At 40.6% G+C, this 27,716-nt stretch overlaps 1 protein-coding gene across 2 annotated transcripts in view; it reads left to right on the top strand.

The window, feature by feature from the left end:
• Positions 1-27,716, top strand: part of SNX9 (sorting nexin 9) — a 127,678-nt gene that overhangs the window by 33,905 nt on the left and 66,057 nt on the right. For both annotated transcript variants that reach the window (XM_086708233.1, XM_086708232.1), the window contains exon 2: positions 25,643-25,729. In XM_086708233.1, coding sequence (XP_086564359.1) covers positions 25,643-25,729 — 87 coding nt within the window. The remainder of the gene's footprint in view (positions 1-25,642; positions 25,730-27,716) is intronic.

The following is a 27,716-nucleotide window of genomic DNA, read 5'->3' on the forward strand; positions in this document are numbered from 1 at the left end:
AACAGAGTCCAAAGCAGGCTCTAGGCTCTGAGCTGGCAGTGCAGAGCAACTCAAACAATGATGTTACGAGTTTCATTTTTGTTTCTCTGCCATGCTGGTAGGCGAAAAATAATGTTTGGTTTATATTTTTAAGAGCCATCTTTACTTTTTTTTTTTTTTTTTAATTAATTTATTTTAAGAGAAAAAGAATTCCAAGCGGGGCTCAACACTGTCAGCACAGAGCCTGACGTGGGGTTCGAACCCATGAACTATGAGATCACAACCTGAGCCGAAATCAAGAGTCGGATGCTTAACTGACTGAGCCATCCAGGTACTCCACCCTCTTTTTTTTTTTTTTTCTTTTTCTTTCTTTCTTTTTCTTTTTTTTTTTTTTTCTTTACTGATTTGTAGGTACCCTCTGTAGAGTAGGGGAACTAACCTTTAGTCTCTGATATGAATTACAAATATTTGTCATTTGTCTTTTTTTTTCCTTTATTGTCATTATTTTTTATCTTATTTATATTGGCTTTCGCCAGGCAAGGCAGGTATCTTTTACTTGAGTGAAGAGAAATCTCTCTCTCCCTCCCTCTTAAGGACTTGAAGATTCTGTTTCACATGTGAAGCCTTCCTCTACTGCAAGGTTATTTTTTAAATTCTCCTCTAAGATTTCCCTTGGTACTTCTTGTAGTTTCTTAAAAAGTTTTTTTCCCGTGGAGAATGTCAAACGTATTCAAAAGCAGAATAGTATAATGAAGCCAACACACCCATCACCCAGCTTCAACAACTATTGACTCCTCCTGTTTGGTCCAGACCCCTCAACTTCCCCTGCTCTTGCATTTTCTGAAGAAATGCCAGATCTCTTATCACTTCATCTGTAAATATTTCAGTGGATTTCTCTAAAGATGGGCAGTACTTTAAAAATATAACCACAAGGGGCGCCTGGGTGGCTCAGTCGGTTGAGCGTCCGACTTGGGCTCAGGTCATGATCTCATGGTTCGTGAGTTCGAGCCCCGCGTCGGGCTCTGTGCTGACAGCTCGGAGCCTGGAGCCTGCTTCGGATTCTGTGTGTCCCTCTCTCTCTCTTCCTCCCCTGCTCGTGCCCTGTCTCTCTCTCAAAAGTGAATAAAGATTAAAAGAAAAAATTTTTTTAAAAATTAAAAAAAATATATAACCACAATACCATTTTGATACCTGAAAATTGAATGCTTTTTAAATATCCCATAGCTCATGGGGCGCCTGGGTGGCGCAGTCGGTTAAGCGTCCGACTTCAGCCAGGTCACGATCTCGCGGTCCGTGAGTTCGAGCCCCGCGTCAGGCTCTGGGCTGATGGCTCGGAGCCTGGAGCCTGTTTTCCGATTCTGCGTCTCCCTCTCTCTCTGCCCCTCCCCCGTTCATGCTCTGTCTCTCTCTGTCCCAAAAATAAATAAAAAACGTTGAAAAAAAAAAATTAAAAAAAAAAAAAATAAATAAGTAAATAAATATCCCATAGCTCTTAAGTATTCAGATTTTTTTATTATCATAACCTTTTTTTGCATTTTGTTGAACTCAGAATCCAAATAAAGTCTATGTATATTGCAGTTGGGATCAGTCTCTGAAATCTCTTTATTTATGGGTTCCCCTGTTCTCCCACCCCCAGCAGGCTTGTTTTTGTCTTTGAGATTTGTTAGTTAGAGAAAATGGATTCTGTAACTTCCTACATATGGATTTTCTTATCACATCCTCATTGCATAGTTAAATATATTTCTTTATACTTCCTATAAATTGGTACGAGGATCTAGAGTGTCCATAAGATGCAAATTCTTTTTTCAAGTCGATTTCATAATTGGCATTGTATTCCATCAGAAGGCAAATAATTTCTGGCTGTCTTTTGGAGGCACTATGCTTAGATGCATTAAAGTATTAGGGATTGAAAATGATGTTCTAATTCTATTACTCCCTTTTCATTTATTTCATTTATGAGCTATCTTCAAGGTTCATCCATGTTTATGCATTTTGCAGAATTTCCTTCTTTTTAAAAGCCTAGTTTAAAATACCACATTTTCCTTATCCATTCATCTGTCAAAAGGCATTTAGTTTGTTTCCATATCTTGTCTATTATGAATAATGCTGCAGTAAATATGGGTGTGCTAATATCTCTTTGAGATCCAGATTTCAGTTCTTCTGGATAAATACCCAAGAGTAGAATTATTGGATCATATGGTAGTTCTAGTTTTAATATTTTAAGAAATCTCCATACCGTTTTCATAGTGGCTCTACCATTTTGCGTTAGCTAGAATATTTTTATAAAGGGAAACTTATCTGTTACTTGATTCCTTAGTGGTACAGTTTGTAAAAAAGGGGCAAGATAAATGCCAGATTTTTCCCACCTTTATTTGCCAGCTTTCAGAATGCATTGGTTCCCTCATATCATGTAATTGTGACCCATTATTTTTATCATTTTGAACTCTCAGGTTTAAGTAAATTTGATGCTCAGTCCACTGTAGCCTTTATCCTTATTGTTGCTTGTATTGCCTCTTGTTTGGGTAGCGAGCTCCCCTGCAAGTTGGAGCCTGTGTCCTTTCAACACTGTCTTAGCAGGTTTGGCGAGTATCTTTGATATCTGATAGGAAAAGATGTTCTGGGCCCATCTTTGTATGTTGTGCATGTGTTCTTGTTTGTTTTCTTTTTTCTTTTTCTTTTTTTAAGTTTATTTATTTTTGAGAGAAAGAAAGGGAGAGCACAAGTGGGAGAGGTGCAGAGAGAGACCTGAAATTGACCTGAAATCAGCCAATTCTCTAAGCAAATCTGATTCCTTTTAGTGAAACGTGCTATTTGAAGATTCTAATCTGGGCACTAGCTATGTGATTTTTTTCTTTCTCTCACTTTTTCTCTCTCCCTTTTCTCTCTCTCTGTCTCTGTCTCTCTTTTTCTCTTTCTTCTTGTAAATATTTGGTCCATCTTAGAATTTATATTGGTATAGGGCATGAGGTAGGGATTCACCCCCCCCCCCCAAGATCGACTCACTTACAGTAAAGCAATATAATGCCCTCATACTACTTATTATACTGGTACTTACTACTATACATTGGGACTAGTTGTGGACTTTCTACTTTTTCTCTTCTCTGCTTGTTTTTTTGACGATTTTTTTTAATTTTTATGTATTTATATGGCCAAACATATTTTAGGATCAGTTCTGTTTCAGAAAAAAAAAAATCTGTTCATCTTTTTATTAAAATCTGTGACAGAGAGTTGCTATCTCAGTGGAGCCTCCCATCTTAAAACGTGGGAAGGTTCTTTGCATGAATTAGTTTTTCTGGTCTAACAAAGTACCTGCAGACCTCGTAACTTAAAACAACAAAGACCTACCTTTTCTTTAGCTCTATGGGTTGGCTGTGGGTGGCTCCTGTGGTCTGGAAAGCCCAGCTGAGGCTGGAGAAGCTTCCAGTGGCCTTCCCCCCATGTTGGGGTCTCACCTTGTACAGCTCGGATGCCTGGGGTGGGATGGCGTCCCCTGTAGAGGCTAACCCGGGCTGATTCAGTGGTCGCAGAGGCGATCCTGGTAACAGAAGAGGGCCACCCTGGGTGTGCAAGTGCTTTCATGCCTTTCTTCTGTCACATTTGCTGTTACTCTCTTGGCCAAGGCAGCAAGCACATGAACAAGACCAGAGTCCAGAGGTGGAAAAATGGCCTTCCCTTCTCAATGGGAGGACTGGCAGAGTCACCCTGCAAAAGGATATAGGGATGGGAAGATTGATTGTGGCCCTTATTGCAAGCAATCTGCCACACTCCCCAGTTTTTCCAATTTTCTGTGTCTTTCAGGAACGTTTTAAGGCTTTTTCCAGATAGGTTTCTATTTTTTGTTACTACTATAAATGGTGTCTCCCTCCTCCCGTTTTAATTTAGAATTCTTGGGCGGGTGGTACGTGTATACAGCAAAAATGGAAATGATGTGAAAAGGAGTCCACTGTGAGGAATCCACTCTTTTCCTCTCCCATCTCTATAGGTAACCAGTTTAAAAATAATTTATCTAGTGCTTTTTGGTGGAAATATTGGCAAATATAAATATCTGTCTACGTATGAAAAAAAAAGTAGTATTCTCTATGCCCTGTTCTGCGGCTTGCTTTCCTCACTTAGTGATATTTTTCTTCCATGTCAGCACATAGAGATTGTTCTTATTCTTTTATTGCTGCGTAATATTCTCTCGTGGTGATATAACAGTTTCCTATTGCTAGACACTAGGGTGGTCTACAGTCTCTTTATATGAAAAACAGTGCTATGTTTTCACTGGTACACATTCTGCGTCTAGAGAATGGAGTCCAAAATGAGATTTCTTTTTTAGTTTAGAGAGAAAGTGCGCGAGTGGGGGAGAGGGGGCAGAGGTAGAGAGAGGGAGAAAATTCTAAGCAGGCTCCATGCTCGCGTGAAGCCTGATGCAGGGCTCAATCCCATGACCCTGGGATCATGACCTGAGCTGAAATCAAGAGTCAGACACTTAACCTGACTGAGCCACCCAGACACCGACCAAAAGAAATTTCTGAGTCAAAGGGTAAATTTATCTTTAAAACTTTATTGAGGGAAAAAGAAGAGAGGGAAAGAAGCCACAAGAGAGACTCTTAATGACAGAGAGCAGAGGGTTGATAGAGGGTGATGGGGGGGAGATGCGCTAGATGGGTGATGGGCGTTAAGGATGGCACTTGTGATGAGCACTGGGTGTTGTATGTAAGTGATGAATCACTGGGTTCTATTCCCAAAACCAATATTGCACTGTTAACTAACTAAAATTTAAATTAAAAAAAAAAAAAAAAAAGCTTCTGCACAGTGAAGGAAACAACAGAACTAAAAGGCAACCTACAGAATGGAAGAAGATATATGCAAATGACATATCTGATAAAGGGTTAGTATCCAAAATCTGTAAAGAACTTCTAAAACTCAACACCCCAAAGACACATAATCTACTTTACAAATGGGCAGAAGACATGAATAAACATTTTTCCATAGAAGACATCCAAATGGCCCACAGACACATGAAAAGATGCTCAACATCACTGATCATCAGGGAAATACAAATCAAAACTCCAGTGAGATAAACCTCATGCCTGTCAGAATGCCTAAAATCAACAACACAAGAAACAACAGGTGTTGGTGAGGATGTGGAGAAAGAGGAACCCTCCTGCCCTGTTGGTGGGAATGCAGACTGGTGCAGCCACTCTGGAAAGCAGTATGGAGGTTCCTCAAATTTGAAAATAGAACTACCGTACAATCCAGAATTGCACTACTAAGTATCTACACAAAGGCTACAAAAATACAGATTCAAAGGGATACTTGGACCCCATCGTTTATAGCAGCATTATCAACAATAGCCAAATTATGGAAAGAGACCAGATGTTCATCGACTGATAAATGGATAAAGATGTGTACACACACACACACAGAAAATGGGGTATTATTCAGCCATAAAAAAGAAAGAAATCTTTCCATTTGCAACATTGTGGATGGAGCTAGAGGGTATTATGCTAACTGAAGTAAGAGTGAGAAAAATACCATATAATTTCGCTCATGTGGATTTTTAAGAAACAAATGAGTAAAGGGGGAAAAAGAGAGGCAAACCAAGAAACAAACTCTAGGGACGCCTGGGTGGCTCATTTATTTGAGTGTTTGACTTGGGCTCAGGTTATGATCTCATGGTTCATGAGTTCGAGCCCCACATCAGGCTCACTGCCGTCAGCCTGTCAGTATAGAGCCTGCTTCGGATCCTCTGTCTGCCCCCCCTTTACCCCTCCCCGACTCGTGTGTGCTGTCTCTCTCAAAAAATAAAACATTAAGTATATATTAAAAAAAAGAAACAGTCTCTGAACCATAGAGAACAAACTGATGGTTGGGGAGGGGGATGGGTTAAATAGGTGATGGGGATTAAGGAGGGCACTTGGTGTGATGAGCACTGGGTGACAATGGAATTGTTGAGTCACTATATTGTACAACTGAAACTAATATTACACTGCTAACTAACTAAAATTTAAATAAAATAAAAGCTATTATTCCTTTGAAAAGAAAAAACAACTATGCTGAGACAGCATTTCTCCCTTACTGGATTGGCAAAAATCCAAAAGTTGGGTAATTTATTCTGTCTGTGAAACTGTAGATAGCCAATCACCTTCATATATATGTTGCTGGTAATAGTTTAAATGGTACAGTCCCTAGTGGAGATCTGGCAACATCTTCCAAATGAATTTGCCTTTCCTTATGTGTGAAATTGAGCATTCTTTTTTTTATATGTGTAAGTACCATTTATATTTTCCTATGAACTGTTTGCTCCTCTGCCCATTTTTATGGGTTCCTGGTCTTATTCTTAAGTTCTAGAAGCTCTATATATTAGAGTAACCCTTTGTGACATGAATTACAAAGATTCTTCTCTTTATGACTGATGCAATATATATTAATGACTTTTTTATAATAATTGTGTTCCCAGCCATGATATAGAGATCAGATTATGGCCCCCTGAGCGAGATCTGGCCTGCCATGTGTTTTTTTTTTTTTTTTTTAATTTTTTTTTTTTTAACGTTTATTTATTTTTGAGACAGAGAGAGACAGAGCATGAACAGGGGAGGGGCAGAGAGAGAGGGAGACACAGAATCGGAAGCAGGCTCCAGGCTCCGAGCCATCAGCCCAGAGCCCGACGCGGGGCTCGAACACACGGACCGCGAGACCGTGACCTGGCTGAAGTCGGACGCTTAACCGACTGAGCCACCCAGGCGCCCCTGCCATGTGTTTTTTGTAAATAAAGTTTGATTTGAATGCAGCCACACTCGTTTATTGCACTATTGCGTATGGTAGCTTTTGCACTACAGCAGCAGAGAGACTGCATGGCCTGCAAAAGTTCAAATGTTTAGTACCTCACCCTTTACGGAAAAAGGAAAACTGACCCCCATTTCAAGCAACCACATCAAAGTGTTTAGTATGATGAAGCCATTTTGATACGGCCTTAAAAATAAAAAATCCAGGTAACTTTAAATGTGTATGTGCAGTTACGAAGCAGTGGGCAGAACAGGCAGTCACGTGCGGGTGTCCTAAGTGTCTGTTTTGGTGTGTTACTTGGTCATAGTGATGTTATGTGTGGTATGGCCAGTTTGATGCCACCTAATCAGATAACTATTAAAACACCTTTGTCTGATTGGTCTCATGTACGGTACTAAAGAAGCTTGGATCTGGGTGAGTTTGGGGAGAAAGTCGCTTAAAGTCATCCCAGTCTCTAGCAGTTTGGTTTGGTTCTGTTCAGAGAATTTCCTTGGCTCAAGTGCTTTTCCAGAACTATTACCCATACGTGGACTACAGGGAGGGGAAAGTAATGTGGAAGCGGATGGTACAATGTGGTTTATTTATGATCGTTATTTAAAACTTTTCTGTTCCTCTTGTGATTGTGTAATTGATTTGCCCTTTGCTACACTCAGATTTAAGATTATTCTAAATATGTCTTGGAAATTCGTATTCCTGTACTCTGTGAACTGTTTCTGTTTACATTTCTTTTTGTGGAAATTTCCCAAATTGCTCATCTAATTGACCACTAGTTAAAAAATTCCTCTAAGTGCATCATATTTCAGGAAAACAGATGAAAGCCCACTTTAGGAAAAACATTTACAGAGCATGTTAATTTCACTGTGGTAGTTCATTCCTGACATTTTTGCGTAAGAAAAGTTTTCAGCCATTCTCAATGGCTACTCTGGTTCTTTGTAGAAATTTCTTTTGGAAAAAGATCTTTTATAGAACAACTATTAAAATAAAACCTTAACAAAACTTTAACATCTTAACTATATTCTTTTCTTATTTTAGAGGTAAGGACAAGGAGATGGGGAGAGGGAGGGGAGAGACTCTTTTAAGCAGGCTCCACGCCCAGCACTCAGAGCCTGATGTGGGGCTTGATCTCATGACTGTGAGATCATGACCTGAGCCGAAATCAAGAGTTGGATGTTTAACCACCTGAGCCACCCAGGTGCCCCTTGACTATATTCTTGAATAGATAATAAACACATTGCTTGTGAACATTTAAGGAAGCAGACTATTTCCTTTGTTAGGGAGCAAGAATTCCTGTCTTTTAAGGGTCATTCTAGCTGGACCAAGAATCAAATTGTCAGACAATTAACAGGAGAAATTGTCAGACAGATTAACAGGAGAAAATCAAATTTAATGGCATATGTACGGGGAATCCACACAGACGTGGAAATTCCAAAGACCGGCAAAGTGAGATGTATGTGTCATTGTGAACTAAGGAGAAGGGGGTGGGGGTCTGGGATTTCAGAAGAAAGGAATGTTCTTCACGGGTTGATAAGACCAGGTGTTTAGTAATTAGATGTTTGCCCAGCCCTCACACATGGGTCACTCAGATAAAACTTATCTCCGTGAATACCCTTATTCTGGGAAGGACCCCCAATGTAGGTTTTTCTGTGTAGTTAAGGGAGGAGCAAAAGTTTCTCTTCAACCTTCGGGGTCTCAGCTGTCTTCAGCTCAGAATAATCCCCATGCCAGAGTGGCCCAGCTTGGGGTGGCCTGCTCTTAGCCCCTACGGCTTCCTCCTGAAACTTCCCTGAAGTTTCACACATTAAAAAGTTGAGCTGATAGGTTGTTTTATCCCATTGAACCAGTCTCTTAGTCCTGATAACAGGTCAGTATAATCTTGTTCATTTCATGAGGTGGTGACGCAGGTGTGTTCTCCAAGTTACCCCTGTGGTAGGCAGGCTGCTGGGAACTCTGGAAGCTAGGTACCAGGCTGATAATGTCCAGGAGAGCGTTTTTGGCTCCATGAAGTCAACGTTAGTTCCCTAAAGCTGTCCCGTCACATCTGAGTCTGCGCGTGTCTCTCTCAAATACGACATTCCAGTTGAAGCTTTGGTAATACCATGTGGTAATACCATGTGATAATACCATTTTTTCCATCGGTGTCCTGTCATAAGGAGAACAGATTCGTATTGAACTTATGCAAAGAAATAGATTGCCATAAGCATATAAGAATACTCACTGAGAGTTTCTGAGTTCCGGAGGGTTCAGATAGGGAGAAAAGAAAAGTTTCAGTTTGTTCAAAAAGGTGTATTTTATCAAATTGCAGTAAGTCGATTAGCTTAAGAGAAAACGTCTTCTTAAATCTGGAAAAAAACCAAAACATTTTTAAAAAGTCAGCAATGTTCCAAACAAAAAATCTTAAAAAGCGTAATTGTCTTCCTCAATTTCGGTCCCACGTTATTAATTCTTCTGCTTGAATCCGGTTCTTCTGTTAGTTCCAGAAATTTTTACCCAGTTCAGTTTTACGATCTGCAGGTTATCAGAAACCTGTACTCAGTGTTTTTTCCATGTGTCTCATTGAAGATGAAACACATTTGCAGGAAGCTTTTGTAGAGGCATCTGAGTAAAAAGTATTACTGTCTGTAAACGGTAAACTTACATAAAAATGGCCGTGGTTGAAGATTTGATTAGAGTTCACTACAAGCAATTGGTAAGGAGATTGGGTTATTTTTGTGACAGAAGCTTCAGGATAATAACACACCAGGACATCAGATTTCTAGGAGTTTCATGTAATTTTTACAACACTTAACTTTAATAACATATCTACATAAGTATAATGTAGGAGGGTTTAATATCACTTTTTTGACAATGCTCCCCATGTAATTTAACATACCAAATAAGCCTGATTCGTTTAATTTCTCAAATCTTTGAAACGTTCCATGGGCCCTTTGTAACACCTCAGATTGTGGTCAAAGACTTTATTTTAGAATTTGGTTTGGGGAAGTATGTCAGAAAATATCAAAAGATTTGGATATTTGATTAAATAGAATCACAAGTCATTTAGAAAAAATATTTAATTATCCATTTAACCACAATGACAGTACAAGATTTCAAAAACCAATACAGAAGATTACATAGTTGTGAGCAAAATTGAACTCTTTTCATATTAAGACTCAGTTTTCTTAAGTAATCAAAGAGCTGATAAACATAAGAAATTATTTTGGCAAACATGGAATAATTGTTAGGCAGAGAACTTAAAAGGTAAAGAAAAACCTTTGTTTACAATTTCTTACGAAATTGTAGACCAATAATAGTTCAAAAGAACTTTGTACCGTTAACAAAGAAAAAAACTAAAACATTGCACCAGGGTACTTTTGATATTAAAACTCATTTACTTATTTGAAATTATCCTAATCTTAGCCAGTACAGGCCACACGTAAAGTTTCTTTCTGAAGAGCTTCTCTGTAAACCTTACACACGTTTCTTTTTCACGTTCGGATTTTGTCCTAAACTTTACCCTTTTAAATAACTAGTCTCACTTGAGGACAAAATTCTTTTCTTTTCCTTAACAAACAGGTATTTTATTCCTCATACTTTTTGTTATCAAAAGCACATCCCATTTTCCTCACATACCAAGTTGTTTCCCTTATTATTTCCAGTGCTCTTAATTACATTCATTAGAATTCTTAGTGCTTAGAAACCTTAATTTCTAGTGAAAACTGAGTAGTAAGCAACTGTGAATTGTTACACCAGAACTCTTTAGATTGGCAGTTTCATACTTTATATGAATTTTTTTCATAGTACAGTAAAGCACAAAACATATTTATTAACAGACCCAAATGTATCCTTAGTTTCTCTAGAGTAAGACAGAAGTAGATTACTTAATGTTTCATTATTTTATCTTAATTGGAAATGATCTAGACAATCAATGAACTCTACTCATCATTTAACTTCGTGAAATTTTAAGTTTTTAGGTTACCAAAGATTTTGGAAGCTATTTAAAAGCTACAGGGGCGCCTGGGTGGCGCAGTCGGTTAAGCGTCTGACTTCAGCCAGGTCACGATCTCGCGGTACGTGAGTTCGAGCCCTGCATCGGGCTCTGGGCTGATGGCTCAGAGCCTGGAGCCTGTTTCCGATTCTGTGTCTCCCTCTCTCTCTGCCCCTCCCCCGTTCATGCTCTGTCTCTCTCTGTCCCAAAAATAAATAAACGTTGAAAAAAAAAATTAAAAGCTACAAACCTTCTTATTTTATTTACATCTATTTAATTTACTTGTTCTTAACAGTTATGCTTAGCCTACCTGTAAAACTTCATGAGGCATTAGACAAAGTCAGTTGTTATTCTGAGTTTTTTTCCTCTGACATATTTTACAACAGAGATACCATAAGTTTATTTGACTTTTAGTAAACACAAGCAGAATGAAAGTTTATATTTAATGCTGATAACTGTAAATACATGTCTGCTTTAATTAAACCAGCAACCTTAAATTGGCTTTCATACCACATATTGTCCCACGTCACATGAACTTGAAAAACATTTGAGTTAGTTTCTTTTTTTATTTTATTTTATTTTTTTTAATTTTTTTTTTCAACGTTTATTTATTTTTGGGACAGAGAGAGACAGAGCATGAACGGGGGAGGGGCAGAGAGAGAGGGAGACACAGAATCGGAAACAGGCTCCAGGCTCTGAGCCATCATCCCAGAGCCTGACGCGGGGCTCGAACTCACGGACCGCGAGATCGTGACCTGGCTGAAGTCGGACGCTTAACCGACTGCGCCACCCAGGCGCCCCCATTTGAGTTAGTTTCTATCTTTCTGAGTTTTAGGATGGCCAATCCTTATAAGTGCTTGCCTTCAGATCAACTAAATAAAGGTCTTTTACAAATTAATTTTAGCAATATCATCCAGAGGTAGAGAAAACGCGGACACACACAATACACAGGCAAGATGTAAACAAAATCTTAATTTTCTTTTTTTTTTTCCTAATGTTTATTTTTGAGAGACAGAGAGACAGAGTGTGAGTAGGGAAGGGGCAGAGAGAGAGGGAGACACAGATTCAAAGCAGGCTCCAGGCTCTGAACTGTCAGCACAGAGCCCGATGCGGGGCTCGAACCCACAAACCGTGAGATCATGACCTGGGCCGAAGTCGGACACCCAACCGACTGAGCCACCCAGGTGCCCCTTAATTTTGTTTCTACTAATATTTGTGGAGAGGACATTACAGGCCCAATTTAAGATACTTCTCTTTTTTTCTTCAGTTTCAGGAGATTGTGGGCTGTGTTTACATTTCAAAGACATAAGATTATTAATTTCAAGGGACAGAGAAAGAATTTCAAAAAAGTTTTTTTTTTTTTAAAGAGTTTCAAGGTGATTGTCATTTAAAATTTACTTTTTGGGGGGGCCTGGGTGGCTCAGTCAGTTGAGTGTCCAACTCTTGATTTTGGCTCAGGTCACAATCCCAGGGTCGTGGGATCAAGCCCCGTGTTGGGTCCACTCTGAGCACAGAGCCTGCTTGAGATTCTCTTTCTGTCCCTCTGCCCCCCTCCCCGACTGCCCCTTGAATAAAAGAGAAAAAAAAATTTTTTAAGTAAAATTTACCTTTTTAAGGTACAGAATTTAGTTCCAATATCCTGATCTTTTATAATACATACACACATTTTGAGAGGAATAGGTAAGGTTTGGAGATTGGTAAAGATACGTGAACTTTCACTTGTTTCTAGAGTTGTAGTTCTGGTTTTAGAGAGATTTGTAAAATAAAGGCAGTTATTCCTAATTCCCCAAACACCTGGATTAGAGCCTGAGTGAGTATCAAGAGATTGACTCACATTTTTAACTATCAGGGAGAACTTTAACTAAAATGGGAACCAAGAGGTTTCTGCCTTTGTAAAGTATGTATGAAGCATTTCAACAAGCATTTTTCTGGATACAAAATTTACCCTTGGCTTCTGTTAGTCCCTAAACATTGGCCTTTTGCAGTTATAAGGGCCTAGGAGAAATTTTGGTCATCTATTTCCTCAGTGAAGGGAAAGTTGTGAATATAGTCAAATAGCCTTTCTGATTACTTTCTGAATTCAGTGGGGTCATTTGAAAGTAGAGGTAAAAGGTACTTCATAATTTAAAAGATCCGACGCTGTTCAGAGGATGCAAATTCTTTTGCAGGGGGTTGTCTAGGATATACCTGCAAAGGACATAGTACAGGAATGCCTACTCTTCAGTAAACCCTGATCACAGAACCCTGGAAAGTAGGAGCAAAGCAATCCTTATTGCCAGTCTCATGTGCTTTTGTTAAGATTTTCTGGCTTTCAGCTTTTACATGAGCAACCTTAGAGCCTAGAGATTAGGCCAGAGTGATCTCTGCAAATCTTGTAGGGAAAGGGAAGTTAAAACAGGCAGGTGAGCCTGGAATTTACTTTGGATGTGGATATTTATTTTTAAATCTTAAGGCTAATTTCTGTTCTTTTATCTGGTCAAGGGAGTCCCTGAGGCTAGCCATTACATTAATAAGACAATTGAGAGCTTTTTTTTTTTTTTTTTTTTTTTTTTTTTTTTAATCTAAATATAGCCTATTTAAAGGATCTATTGTCTGGACATTGGTGAGTTGGATCTATTAATAGCAACTCAAGCCAATACGCCTTTTAGTGGTTTAACCAAAGATGCAAGAGGCATCCAGAGGGCATAAATGATGTAGCTCCCATGGTCCAAAAGTTTACTCCTAAAATTAGCCTAGGAAAGCAAAGGCACAGGCGGCAATAAGGGTGGTGTGGTGAAAATGCCGTGTTCAGTCTCCCGCGAGAATATGAGATGCCTCCAGTCCCAGATCCGCTAATCCAACACCAAGCAGGTGCTCCTGGAATGGGACTTTCCAGCGCTAATCAAGCAATGAAGGCTGAGATGACACAGGTTCCTCTGGACTGGAACCTCTCATGACAGATACCCCTGAGAGCTGGCACAGCTGGACAGAGAGAAAGAGGCTTGGATCCCCGGCCTATTCAACTGGCCACCAAGCGCACCCTCTGGATGGTGGAGACCAAAGAGAATATTCCCATTGGTCATAAAGCCAAGCTCCTAGGACATAGAACAAGATAAAAGGAAAAATCTAACAGCTTTATCTAAGCCTTAGGTTTCCTTAAGCCACACTAATAACTAAGAGGGATGTGCTGTTGGTTTGGAGACTGTTGTTTTAGAGTGTGCCTCATTGCAGGTGGCAGGTGACCTAGTGTCTGTCTACCCTGTTCTGTGACCAGTTGGTCCTATCATAGGAGTCTTCCTGAGGGTCTAGCAGCTTTTAAGTGCTTGGCCCATGCCCACCAATTTTGTGGCTTTGGCTTCCGAGATGGCCTTTAGCAACAGATGACAGACAAAAGGCACAGCCGAAGGAAAACAAAGACCACCTCTGGGAGGAAATGGATGAGTAACCCATGTGTACTCTACCAAATTTAACCAAAGAGTCGCTAAGCCCAAGGAACTAGTTCTACAAACCTTTTCTCCTGCTAATCTCAATTTAGAAAGCGAGTAAAGGACTCTCATCAGTGTTGCCCCATCCACTCTGCAGGGGGAGATTTCCGGGAAGCTGATGTGGTGGGAAATCTCACTTTCTGTGGCTGCTTGTCAGTTGTCCTGGGATCTGTCAGCCTCAGCAGTGTGCTGGGCAATGGTGGCCAGCGAGTTAAAGCATCTTGCCACCTACACCGACAGTCAGATAGGAATTCTTCCTGCCCTTCTGGCCGGACTGAGAATCTAATTAACATGAGACCGCTTAACAGGAGAAAAACCCAATTTAATAGCATATGTATGGGGAATCCACACAGATACGGAAATTCCAGAGACTGGCAAAATGAAATATATATGTAGCTGGGGCCCAGGGGTATAAGAGCACCTGGCTCCGGGGTCCCCAAACAGATGAGGTTTAGCTGCTCACCCCTGACAAAATCCAAAGGCAGAGAAACGAGATGTGGTGAAACAAGAAAGGAATTGATTTCACTGAGACCACCACTGGGAGGCCAGCAGATGAGCATCTCAGACTGTCTCCAGAGTGCCAAAAGTACTTCTGGGTTTATATAAGAAAAATGTGAGGCAAAGGTGGGCTGTGAAGGTCAAGTCAGTCATCAGTCAAGACCCCACATGTTGGGGGGTCAGTCATATGGGGTCTTGCTGACTGAGGGCAGACCTTTTTGCTTGAGGGGGGTGGTTTTGGTTCCCGTGAGTTAAGAGAGAAACTGGACAGAAGAACTGAATCACTTAGAAAGTTTGAGGTCAAAGTGGAGGTCGTTGAAGTTCTCCTCAAATATGTCGTTCTGAACTAAGGAGAAGGGGGCAGGGGTCTGGGACTTCTGAGGGAAGGAATGCACTTCACAGGGCAATGAGAGGAGTAGATACCTAGTCGTTAGATGTTTGGCCTGCCTTACAGATGTGTCAGTCAGATAACATTTATCTCAGTGAGGGGTGCCTGGGTGGCTCAGTCATTTGAGCATCTGACTCTTGATTTCAGCTTGGGTCATGATCCCAGGGTCGTGAGATTGAGACCTGATATCGGCCTCCATGCTGAGTGTGGAGCCTGCTTGGGATTCTCTCTCCCTCTCCCCCCTCTCCAGCTTGCATGCGCGCGCACACACACACACACACACGCTCCCCCCCCCCTCAAATAAATAAAATAAATAAGAGGACAACTCTGATAGAAAAAAATTTTTATCTCAGGAAATAACTCTTAGACCCCCACTGTAGATTTTTCTGTGCAGTTAAGGGAGAGGCAGAAGTTTCTCTTGAGCCCTCGGGGTCCCCATTGCCTTCAACTGAGAATAATCTTCACACCAGAGTGGCCCATCTTGGGGTGGCCTGCCTTCTGTCCCTACACCTTCTTTAGAAATTTCAAGAGCAACTTACCTAAAACGTGATAATTGATCCACGTCCTCTGGGAGAGTGTCTTAATGTTCGTGGCCGTCTTGGACCTCAACCCTGCCATACGTTAACAGTTTTACTAATGACACAGGTGAAGCTATGAAAAGCATGCTTATCAGGCTTTCTGATGACTCTTGGCAGGAAGCGCTAAGGGATAGTTGGATATAGTTGGATGACGGCTTCAGAATTCAGAAAACTTAGTAGGTTGGAACAATGGCTAAATCTAACAAGATGCAATTTTACAGGATAATTTAAGATTCTCTATTTGATTCAAAATAACAACTGAAAAAGCACAGGCCAGGATTTAAATGAAATCACAGATTGATATAAACTGAAAAGCATTTAAGTCTTAATCATTTAGAATAAGGACAGATGTATATATAAAGGATGTCATAATGCTCTCAGAGTTTATTAAAGTGAGTTCTGTTTTTTCTGATGATCTTGTTGGTTATGTAAAAATGAGATACAGAGAGGAGTTAAGTGGTGGAGGAGTGGGGGGCCCTAAGCTTGCCTCATCCCTCAAACACAGCTAGATAAATGTCAAATCATTTTGAACACCCAAGAAATTAATCTGAGGACTGAGGGAGCAAAACTACACAACTAGAGGTGAAAAAAACCACACTGGGGAGGGTAGGGGCTACAGAAGGTTGGTTTGGGGGAGAAGAGAACTGTGGATGCTGCAGTGGGGAGGGAGCCCTGACCATAGAGAAAGGAGAGAGAGAAATAGCGAAAGCATGCATAGTGGACCGCACACGGAAGACTCTTCCCCAAAACCATTGACTGGGAAAAGCAGAGGGGCTTCTGCCACACGTTGTCATGAGCAGCAGAGCGCAGAGTCTGAAGCTTTACAAGTCTGCACCATTGCTAGTGTCTGGCAGGCGGTGCTCCTGTGGGAAGGAGGGTGGAGACCCAGGGGTGGACAGTGTAGCCTGAGGATCCCCTGGGTCACACGGGGAGAAACAGTTCCCCTGCTTGGAGTGCATTTGGGAGTGACGGCCTCTCTGGGGATAGAAAGAACCAGTGGCACCAGTGTGCTGCCCAGTTTCCTAGCATAGGAACAGAGACACCAGCTGAGGGCAGCAAATCTTGGCGCCAACTTAGTGCAGAGCTTTACCATAAACTCCCAACTGCTGCATGATCCTGTGACCGCTTTTCTGGGACAAACTGGCAAACAGAAAAAAGTGTGGCAGGACTCTCCCCCAGAGTATCAGCGTGGGTCTGTGTCACGCAGGTAAAATTTGGAGTTTGGAGTTTGGAAACCCAGCCGCATGCCTGAGATACAACACAGGAGTACTGTGCCACGCAGCAGGCAGGCAGCCTGGATGCAGGCAGGGTGAAGGCAGGGGTCTGACAAAAGCTGGGTACACAAGAAAGGTGATAGTTTGCTTCTCTGTGAGGGCTTCCTAAAAACGTGGCGGGTGTGAGCTCCCGGCTCCAGGGACGAAAGAGCAGGATGACACCATTCCTTCCCTTCCCCATCAGCGTTGACCGACTTCAGTGCCATCCAGTGGAGGCTGGAGCTGCTTACACCAACACCCCCCTCCCCACCCCCGACCTCCGCCTATGCCCTGCAGGTGCAGCTCTACTAGAGCAAGTCCATCTGAGAATCAGTCCAGCAGGTCCCACCCCCAGAAGACCTGTTCAGACGCCTCGCAGGCACCAAGTCTGATGATCATAGAGTGCTGCAAAGCTTCACTTCTAGGGGACATAGGATCTAGCTTCCCTTTTTTTGGGGGGGGGGGGATCTTCTTTTATAGGCAGACCAAAACACACCAAGGATCTAGCTTCCCATCACCCCCTAACCTTTTTTTTTGACCTCTTAGTAATATAGCCATTACCATCAGGAGCAGGAATACAACAGGCTTTGCTAACAATCACACCAAAAAACTGACCCAGACAAAATGACAAGATGGAGGAATTTAACCCCAAAAGGAAGAACAGAAAGTCACAGTCAGGGATTTAATCAATACAGATACAAGGAAGATGTCTGAACCAGAATTTAAAACAGTAATCATACGGGTACTAGCTGGGCTTGAGAAAAGCATAGGAGACACTAAAGACTCCCACTGCAGAGATAAAAGAATTAAAAACTAGTCAGGCCGAAATAAAAAATGCTATAACCGAGATGCAAAGCTGAATAGATGCAATGACAGTGAAGATGGATGAAGCAGAGGAATGAATCCGTGGTATAGAAAATAAAATTATGGAAAATAGGCTGAAAAGAAAGGGAAAGGTATTGGATCACAAATGTAGACTTAGGGAACTCCGAGACTCCTTAAGGCATAATAACATTTGTAGCATTGGAGTCCTAGAAGAAGAAGAGAAAGAAAAAGGAGCAGAAGGTTTACTTGAGTAACTATAGCTGACAACTTCCCTAATCCGGGGAAGAAAACAGACATCGAAATCCAGGAAACACAGAGAACTCCCATTAAATTCAACAATAGCCAGCCATCAACAAGACATATCATAGTCAGATTCACAAGATACACAGACAAGGAAAGAATTCTGAAAGCAGCAAAGGAAAAAAAGTCCTTAACCTACAAGGGAAAACAGATCAGGTTCACAGCAGATCTGTCCAAGGAAACTTGGCAAGCCTGCAGGGAGTGGCATGATCTGTTCAATGTGCTGAATGGGAAAAATATGCAGCCAAAATACTTTATCCACCAAGGCTGTCATTCAGAATAGAAGGAGAGATAAAGAGTTTCCAAGACAAAAACTGAAGGAGTTTATGACCACTAAACCAGCCCTGCAAGAAATATTAAAGGGCCTCTTTGAATGGGGGGAAAAAAGACCAAGAGCAACAAAGACTAGAAAGGAACAGAGAACATCACCAGAAACACCCAACTCTACAGGTAACACAATGGCACTAAATTTATATCTTTCAACAATCAATGTAATGTAAATGGACTAAATGCTCCAATCAAAAGACATAGGATAAATGGATAAAATAACAAGTCCCATCTGTATGCTGCCTACAAGAGATGCAGTTTGGACCTATAGACATCTGCAAATTGAAAGTGAGGGGATAGAGAACCATGTATCATGCTAACGAACACTAAAAGAAAGCCAGAGTAGCCATACTTATATCAGACAAACTAGATTTTAAACCAAAGATTGTAACGAGAGATGAAGAAGGGTATTACATCAAAATTAAGGGGTCTATCCATCAAGAAGATCTAACAGTTGTAAATATTTATGCCCCCAACTTGAAAGTTCCCAAATATTTAAATATATAAATCAATTAATAACAAACATAAATTCATTCGTAAGTTTCAAGAGTAATGGGAGACTTTAACACCCACTTACAACAATGGATAGATCATCTAAGCAGAAGATCAACTAGGAAACAATGGCATTGAATGACACACTGGACCAGATGGACTTAACAGATATATACAGAACATTTCATCCTAAAGCAGCAGAATACATATTCTTTTTGAGTGCATGTGAAACATTCTCCAGAATAGATCACATACTTGGTTTCAGATCAGCCCTCAACAAGTATAAAAAGACTGAGATCATACCATGCATATTTTTAGACCACAACACTATGAAACTTGGAATAAGCCTCAAGAAAAAATTTGGAAAGACCACAAATACATGGAGATTAAAGAACATCCTTCTAAAGAATGAATGGGTTGACCAGGAGATTATGGAAGAAATGCAAAGAAAAAAAAATACATGGAAGCAAATGAAGATGAAAATATGACAGTCCAAAACCTTTGGGATGCAGCAAAGGTGGTCCTAGGAGGGAAGTATAGGGGAATACAGGCCTACAACAAGAAGCATGAAAAGTCTCAAATACACAACCTAACTTTACACCTTAAGGAGCTAAAAAAGGAACACAGAAATAAAGCCTGAAGCCAGGAGAAGGGAAATAATAAAGATTAGTTCAAAAAATAAACAGTCTAGAAACAAACAAAAAACAGTAGAACGGATCAATGAAACTAAGAGCTGATTCTCTGAAAGAATTAACAAAATTGATAAGCCCTTAGCCAGACTTATAAAAAAGAAAAAAGACCCAAATAAGTGAAATCATGAACATAAGAGGAGAGATCACAACCAACACCACAAAAATACAATTATAAGAGAATATTATGAAAAATTCTATGCTAACTGGGCAATCTGGAAGAAATGGACAAATTCCTAGAAACATAGAAACTACCAAAACTGAAACGGGAAAAAATAGAAAATTTAAACAGACCCATAACCAACCAAGAAATCGAATCAGTAATCAAAAATCTCGCAACAAACAAAAGTCCAGGGCCAGATGGATTCCCTCGGGAATTCTACCAGACATTTAAAGAAGAGTTAATACCTATTCTTCACAAACTGTTACAAAAAATGGAAGTCAAAGGAAAACTTCCAAACTCATTCTCTGAGGCCAGCATTACCTTGATTCCAAAACCAGACAAAGACCCCCACCAAAATAGGGAATTATGGGCTAGTATCTCTGATGAATATGGATGCATAAATTCTCAAGATACTAGCAAGTTGAATCCAACAGTACATTTAAAGAATTATTTACCACAATCGAGATTTATTCCTGGGCTACAAGCATGGGTCAGTAGTCACAAGTCAGTGTGATACATCACATTAATAAAAGAATGGATAAGAACCATGCAGTTCTCTCAATATATGCAGAAAAAGCATTTGACAAAATACAGCATTCATTCTTGATAAAAACCCTCAACAAAGTAGGTACAACTATCCAATGGAAAAAAGACAGTCTTCTTCAACAAATGGTGCTGGGAAAACTAGACAGCAACATGCAGAAGAATGAAACTGGACCAGTTTCTTATACCATACACAAAAATAAATTAAAAATGGATGAAAGATCTAAATTTGAGACTAGAAACCATCAAAATCCTAGGGAACACAGGCAACAACCTGTTTGACATAAGCCGTAGCAACTTCTTACTAGACAAATCACCAGAGGTAGGGGAAAGAAAAGCAAAAATGAACTATTGGGACTTCATCAAGATTAAAAATCTTCTGCACTATGAAGGAAACAATCAACAAAATTAAAAGTCAGCCTACTGAATAGAAGATATTTACAAATGACATAACCTGATAAAGGGCATCCAAAATCTGTAAAAAACAAACAAACAAACAAACAAACTTATTAACCAAATTCAATACCCAAAAAACAAGTAACCTAGTTAAGAAATGGACAGAAGACATGAATAGACATTTTTCTAAAGACATCCAGATGACCAACAGACACATGAAAAGATGCTCAACATCACTCATAATCAGGGAAATACAAAGCAAAACCACAATGAGATACCACCTCATACTTGTCAGAATGGCTAAAATTAACTCCAGGAAACAACAGATGCCGGTGAGGATGCAGAGCAAGGGAACCCTCTAGCATTGTTGGTGGGGATGCAAACTGATGCAGCCAGTTGGAGGTTCCTCAAAATGTTAAAAAAAAAAAAAAAAAAAAACAAAAAACAACAATTACCCTATGATCTAGCAATTGCACCATTAGGTATTTCCCCAAAGGATACAAAAATATAGATTCAAAGGGATACGTGAACCCTGATTTTATAACAGCGTTATCAACAATAGCCAAACTATGGAAACAACCCTAGTGTCCATCAATTGATGAATGGATAAAAAAGATGTGGCCTATATATACAATGGAATATTATTCAGCCATCAAAAAAACCCGAAATCTTGTCATTTGCAACACTGTAGGTGGAGCTAGAGTGTATTGTGTTAAGTGAAATAAGTCAGAGAAGGACAAATATACGATTTCACTCATATGTGGGATTTAGGAAACAAAACAGATGAACATATGGGATGGGGAAAAAAGAGGGAAGAAATCATAAGAGACTCTTAATGATACAGAATAAATAGGGTTGGTGGAAGAGAGGTAGGGTGGGGATGGGGTAAATGGATGATGGGTATTAAGGAGGGCACTTGTGATGAGCACTGGGTGTTATATGTCAGTGATAAATCACTAAATTCTGTTCCTGAAACTGATATTACACTATGTGTTAACTAACTAGAATTTAAATGAAGATTTGGAAAAAAAAAAAAAAACCTACAGGACAAGGGATAAGCTACGATTTCACAAAAAGTCAAATGAGTGTGCTTAAGTAAAACAAGTTTGGCATTTGGAAAGGTGAACTAGTTATATAGAAATATCACTTACATGCAAAACTTCCGGTCTCAAGGGTGTCAAATTAATAAATCTGTCCATCCCTTGAATTTTTTTTTTAGCTTTTACTTGAGTGTCTCTGTTTTTAAAATGAGGTAGCTGCATTGCTGAAGATGGGCTGCTTTCCCCCAAAGATTTAATTGTGATTTATGTGAAACCAGAGAATCAGACCCTTAAGAATGGGGGCTTGCCTTCTGCATTCTTACTGCCTTATGGACTTCTTTGCTGACAGTTTTTTGGTCATCTTGAACTGTTTAATTCTTTCTTGTTCATTTTAGGTTCTAGTGTTTTGTTTTTTGTTTTGCAAAATAGGAAATGCAGTAGTATATTTCTATCCAGTGTTGCTCTTTATTTAGAATGTCCTTTTAATAAATTCTTTGGTTTGGGATTATTGGTTTGTATCAGCTTGGATCTCTTGTTTGTGCGACAGAATCTGAACTCACATTAACGTAGGCACACAAAAAAATCCATTGGCTCTTGTGACTGAGAGGTCCACAAGCAGAAGTAGCCTCAGGCTTGTCCTTCAAGTGATCTCCTTGGGACACTCTCTCTCTGCCATTCCACTCCACCAGAGATGGACCTTCTCCATACCTCAACTAGTTAGCCATTGGCGACATTTTCAGAGAAAATTAACCATCCATGCTCCGCAGCAGCTGTATATTTCTAGGAAAGAGTTCGAATTATTCCTGTTTGGATTATATGCTCACCAGTCACTTAGAGTCAAGGCAGGAACAGTTTCCAGAAAGGAGATGTGAAGCAGACAGAATAATAAATGCTTACAACCTGGTCAAGAGGATTGAATATTTTTATACCTGTCTCTCTTCCCTCAAAAGGAAATCTGTGTCAAGGATGATGGATTATGCACAGATCAGGTGTGTGGCAGCACATTTAGTATTCCAGTGCCTGGAACGTTGAGAGCTTTGGATCTGCTAATGTTTATTTGCCTGTAGCCAGATAATGGAGCCAGATGTGTTTAAGGCTGCTGTCTACTATCTCTTGACCTTCGTCTGAAATACTTTCTGGTACTGCTATTGAAGAGATTAGTTACTGTTGACGGCGTGTGTTCAGCATACGGTATCACATCATCTGCCCAGGATCTGTGTAGACACTTAGCTCCCGAAAATACTTGAATCATTTCTTAAAGTGTAGCCAGTACTGGGGAAAGCAGTATCAAAGACTGGAGTTTTCCGGAGTGCCTGTGTGGCCCAGTCAGTTGAACATCCAACTTCGGCTCAGATTATGATCTCATGGTCTGTGAGTTCGAGCCCCGCATCGGGCTCTGTGCTGACAGCTCAGAGCCTGGAGCCTGCTTTGGACTCTGTGTCTCCCTCTCTCTCTCTGCCTCCTTCCTAGCTCATACTCTGTCTCTCTCTCTCTCTCTCTCTAGAAAATTAAATAAACATTAAATTTTTTTTTTTTTTTTAAAATGGGCTTTTTCTGTCAAAGGCGGCATGAAAGAAACATAGTGGGACTGATGGGCAGTGGGGGTGGGGGTGAGCCTCTTCAAATACTGTCAGTGGTAGAGACGGGGAAACTGGGAGGTGATGGGGGAGAGAGGGAGAAGTCAGACGGAAGCCAGATACAAGGATGGGAATAAAAAAGGAGGTAATGGGAGATAGCGCCCCAAGGCTTTGAAGACAGCACTTCCAGGCCACCTGAACTTGATAAGATCAGAGGAGTTGCTGAAATTTGTTTTCTCTTGACATGTTAAGCTCATTTGGGGAGGTGCTTTTTTGTTGTTGTTCTCTTCTGTGTTCTTTTGTTCTCCAAAATTTCTTCCCATTCTAATTTTTAAGAAGCATCTCTAGGTGTTTGTTTTTCAATAAGGCTTAAATCAGTGTTTATGTAAACCTGTAATGTTTGCATACATTTTTCCATGGCTAACGTTCAGTCATATTTAAATGTGTAAGGGGGTGTCCATTTTTAGTTTTTCACTTGTTTCACCAAGTCACAAGTTTGATACACAACTTTTGGCACACAGGAAGAGGCTTTGGTATTCTGTATTGGGGCTTAGATTTAGCCAGATTAAAAAATTGTTAGCCAAGATTCTTAAAAAAAAAGCAATAACAAAACAGCAGGTTCCACGTCTGGCTCTTGTGTGCACACCGGGGCCCTTCCCAGGAAGCCCGCAGCCCTGGGGGTTGTGTCCTGGCCCCAAGGACCCTCCTCACCCCCCTCACACATTTATGTGCACCTGCCCTCATTTCATGAGGAATTGAGATTGGGGTGACATGGTTTTTAAAAAGTACCCCCCAATGGGACTAGAAGAATTCTATCTACTTTTGCAGCTGTATGAGAAAAAAGGCCTCACAGTTTCATTGTCCTTGTAATGACCTCAGGACAGCTGTCATGCTCACAGAGTTCTCAGTGCTTGCGACCTGCCCCCTCAGCCCCCTTCCTAGCCTCTCTGGACAGAAGTCCAGGACGATGCCATTCTGTGACTGACAGACAGTAAACTAGCATTTGCTTCTAACATTTTGTAATGAAAAAAAAAATCTCAAACATGTAGAAAAATCAAAATCCTTTTCCTTTGAACACCATCAACCTACCATCTAGATTCTATAAATAACATTTTGCTGTGCCTGCTTTATTGCATTTTCATGCGTCAGTCCATCTTATTATTCTTAATGGGTTTCAAAATAAATTAGTATTTGGAGTTTTTTTTTTTTCTTTAACCTTTTATCATTAGATGTGAATCCTTAATCCTTGTTCTAAGGATTTCAGGCATCATTACGCAAGTGTGGGGAGAGTTCACTGGCAAGAACAGTTCTCGCCATATGGTGGGTGTTCAGTAAATATTTGTTAAGAGAGTGCAGTTCCATTAGTCCTATTTGACTAGCCCTGTGCATATACTTGAACTTGCTGCTTGGGACAGTTACTTTGAAAATAAACCCTATGTTTCCTAAGTACATGTTATCCCCAGTTTATGATGGACCTTCTTTTATGAGATAATCCATGAAAGACAAATATTTAGAATTTGAAGTGCATTAAAAATGTATATTCACTAAATACTACAAAAGTATATAAAAGACATGTTTTTTACAACACTGATTGTCTTGGAATATGTGCGTGGCAGAATTCCTGGGAATTCTGCACAGCTGCTTACGTCAACCAAAACAGCTTTCCTTTGGTCAGTTTTCCACGAAGTTACGATTTTATTGCAGGGAACGTTTGCAAATCACAGCTGTTAGGTTACCTGGCCAGTATGCACAGCCCCGTGTAGATCACTGCATAGTAGGAAGTATTCTAGTAGAAGTATGTAAATACATCTTGCCACCCACATCTGAAATTCTGAGTTCAGTTGGCCAGGGGTACTGCACTATTAAAATTCATCCCAGTGGCTCTAGATAAAGCATAGTGAACATTTTCACTGCCAGGGAATAATCTAAACATGTATGAATCTTACGTGTGTGTGTGTGTGTGTGTGTGTGTGTGTGTGTGTGTTCCTTCAGTCCCTGAGAGTGAGTGGGCCCAGAATGAACGATATCTCTATTTCCACTTCTCACCTCTTTAAAGAAAAGGTGTGCTTCCTACCCCTCCCCACCCCCCACCCCCCACCCCCGCCTATGAAACAAGTGTATTTTGAGAACACCTTGGGGGCTGATCTCTAAATGCAGCATGGGCCACCCTTCTTCTTTCCAAAACAGAGTAGGGGCTCTCATTCTTGGTGTCCTTTTTCCTCACAATAGGGCTGATGAATCATTTTGGTGATATGTCTTCCTTTATTTCAAAATAACCACAGCCACGAAGTGTTTGTTCATTACCAGCATGTTTACAAAGTGGACAATAAAGGTTGTTTTTTTTACTGTTAAGTTTATGTTTGTAACTTCCTTTGCTTGTCTCTATTCCCAATAGGCTCGGGTTATGTATGATTTTGCTGCTGAACCTGGAAATAACGAACTGACGGTTAATGAAGGAGAAATCATCACAATTACAAATCCGGTAAGACAACTATTAGGTTTAAACCTGATTGTCTCTTAAGGATTTAATAAATTGATCATTCACACCGACACGAATTTTTTTTCTGGTGCTTATGAAGTATTGATGATGAAGTAAGACTCTATTTTATAAACATTGATAAAAGTTAAGTCCTCTAAAGGTAGTTGGATGGGGTTCCATCAGACAGAAATGGAAAGAGACATCCCAGCCAGATCCCAGCCAGATCACAGGTACAGAGATTAGAACGTATTCAGTGTTTCTTGGAAGTCACAGCTATTGTTGGTTGACAGCCCTACGAGCCAGATGTTTGGCTGATACTACACGTGTATTCTTGAATGTGTTTTCCCCATGAACTCCATGAGCTAAGGACTTTTCATCTCTGTTTTACAAATGAGGGTAATGAGACCTAGAGGTTAAGCAACTTGCTCAAGATCATTTTGCCTGTAAGTGGCGGGGCAAGGATTCAAAGCCACAGCTGTTGAGCCTCTGAGCCTCTGCTCTTGCTCTCTGCTGGGAACACTACATGTAAACAAGGGTTCCCAAGGGTGCAGGGTACACGTAGGCCAGTAGCAGACAGGCTAAGAAAACTGGCTCTTAGCCAGATGGGATAGGACCTGTGGGCCAGGCTGTAGACCTTGGGCTTCATCTGTAAGTAGTGGATTCTTTTAAGAGCTTTGCTTGGTTTTTATTGTTGATGCTGTCGTAGGCAGGTGGCAAGATGACACCTGCACTTCAGGGAAATTAACCTAGCAGAGGTGTGTTGAACGAACTGGTGTGGCTGGAGTCTGGAAATGCGCCTTTCGGCGGTAGCGACAGGAGTTGGAAAAAGCTAGACACGGCAGGCTTTGTGGAGTCAGTCCCAGAGGACTTGGTGTCAGGTTAGATACTGGTGGGAGAAAAGAGGCAAGGATCCATAAGGTTTTTGGCTCTGACCTTTAGCCTAAGAGAATGGTAGATTTATTAAAGTATACGAGTCATGAAGAAGAGCTTCTTTGGAAAGGTTAAATGAGTTTCTTGTTGGATGTGTAGAGTTTGAAGAAAAGCGAATAATTAGCCCTTCCCTACAGCTTTGCATCATAAAAATGGAAATGCCGAGCTGGGGGTAAGAGCTGGGAATAGGCCAGCTCCCTGGACACCTCAGGGAGTAGCCTGTGAGGAAGGTTGCCAGGACAACCGAGAGGCACTGGGAAGGAAAGGGGGAGATGCTGGGGCTCCCCCAGGTGGGAGGGACCGAGGGCAGCACGGAGACCAGGGACAGAGGACAGCGAATGAGCAAGAGAATGATGGCTTCTTAATATTGGTACTGTTTTCAAAACTTGTCCTCTGTGCTTTAGATACAAAAAAGAATCACTGGGTAGGAACAGTATATGAGCTTTAGATAATACACCAGGTGTAGATAAGTACCTAGGTCCTATTTTTAATCATAGGAGAAATTAAAGATTCTTTACCCTTCTGATTTTTCTTAATGGAGAAATCATCTTGATTTCTTGGTAAAGTAGTATTGAATTTAAGTTGCTGTCATGGTTACAAATGGACAAAGTTGTGGCTTAAAGTGATTTTTGAAGAAGAATGTGTTACCTAGATTCAGGTATTAACGAAGACACGATTTATAAACTTGACAACTCTTACTATTATAAGGTGAAAAGGTAGGTCTTTGTTGAGATAATAGATTGGAAAGTGGGAATTCTGGTATAGAGGACTTTATTATTTAATATTGTTTATCCAGAAGAGCTAAGGAACTATGGATTGGTTAGCTTTTCCTAAAGAGCAGGCAATCTCAAAGCTTAGTGGCTTAATCGAAAAACCTTTTGCCGCTTTGCTCAAGAACTTATGGGTTGGCTGGATGGTTCTACTGACCTGAGATGCCTCTCCTGTCTTCAGTCACCTGGTGGGCAGCTCTGGGCCAAGTGCTTTAACCTGTGCTCACGCATGTGCCTGGCGATTCCCCTCCTGGTGGCTGACTTTGGTTGGGGCAACAAGGAAATTGGGC

Source organism: Puma concolor, chromosome B2 (assembly GCF_028749965.1).
Source record: "Puma concolor isolate L17-30 chromosome B2, mPumCon1.1.hap2, whole genome shotgun sequence".
NCBI classification, from domain to species: domain Eukaryota; kingdom Metazoa; phylum Chordata; class Mammalia; order Carnivora; family Felidae; genus Puma; species Puma concolor.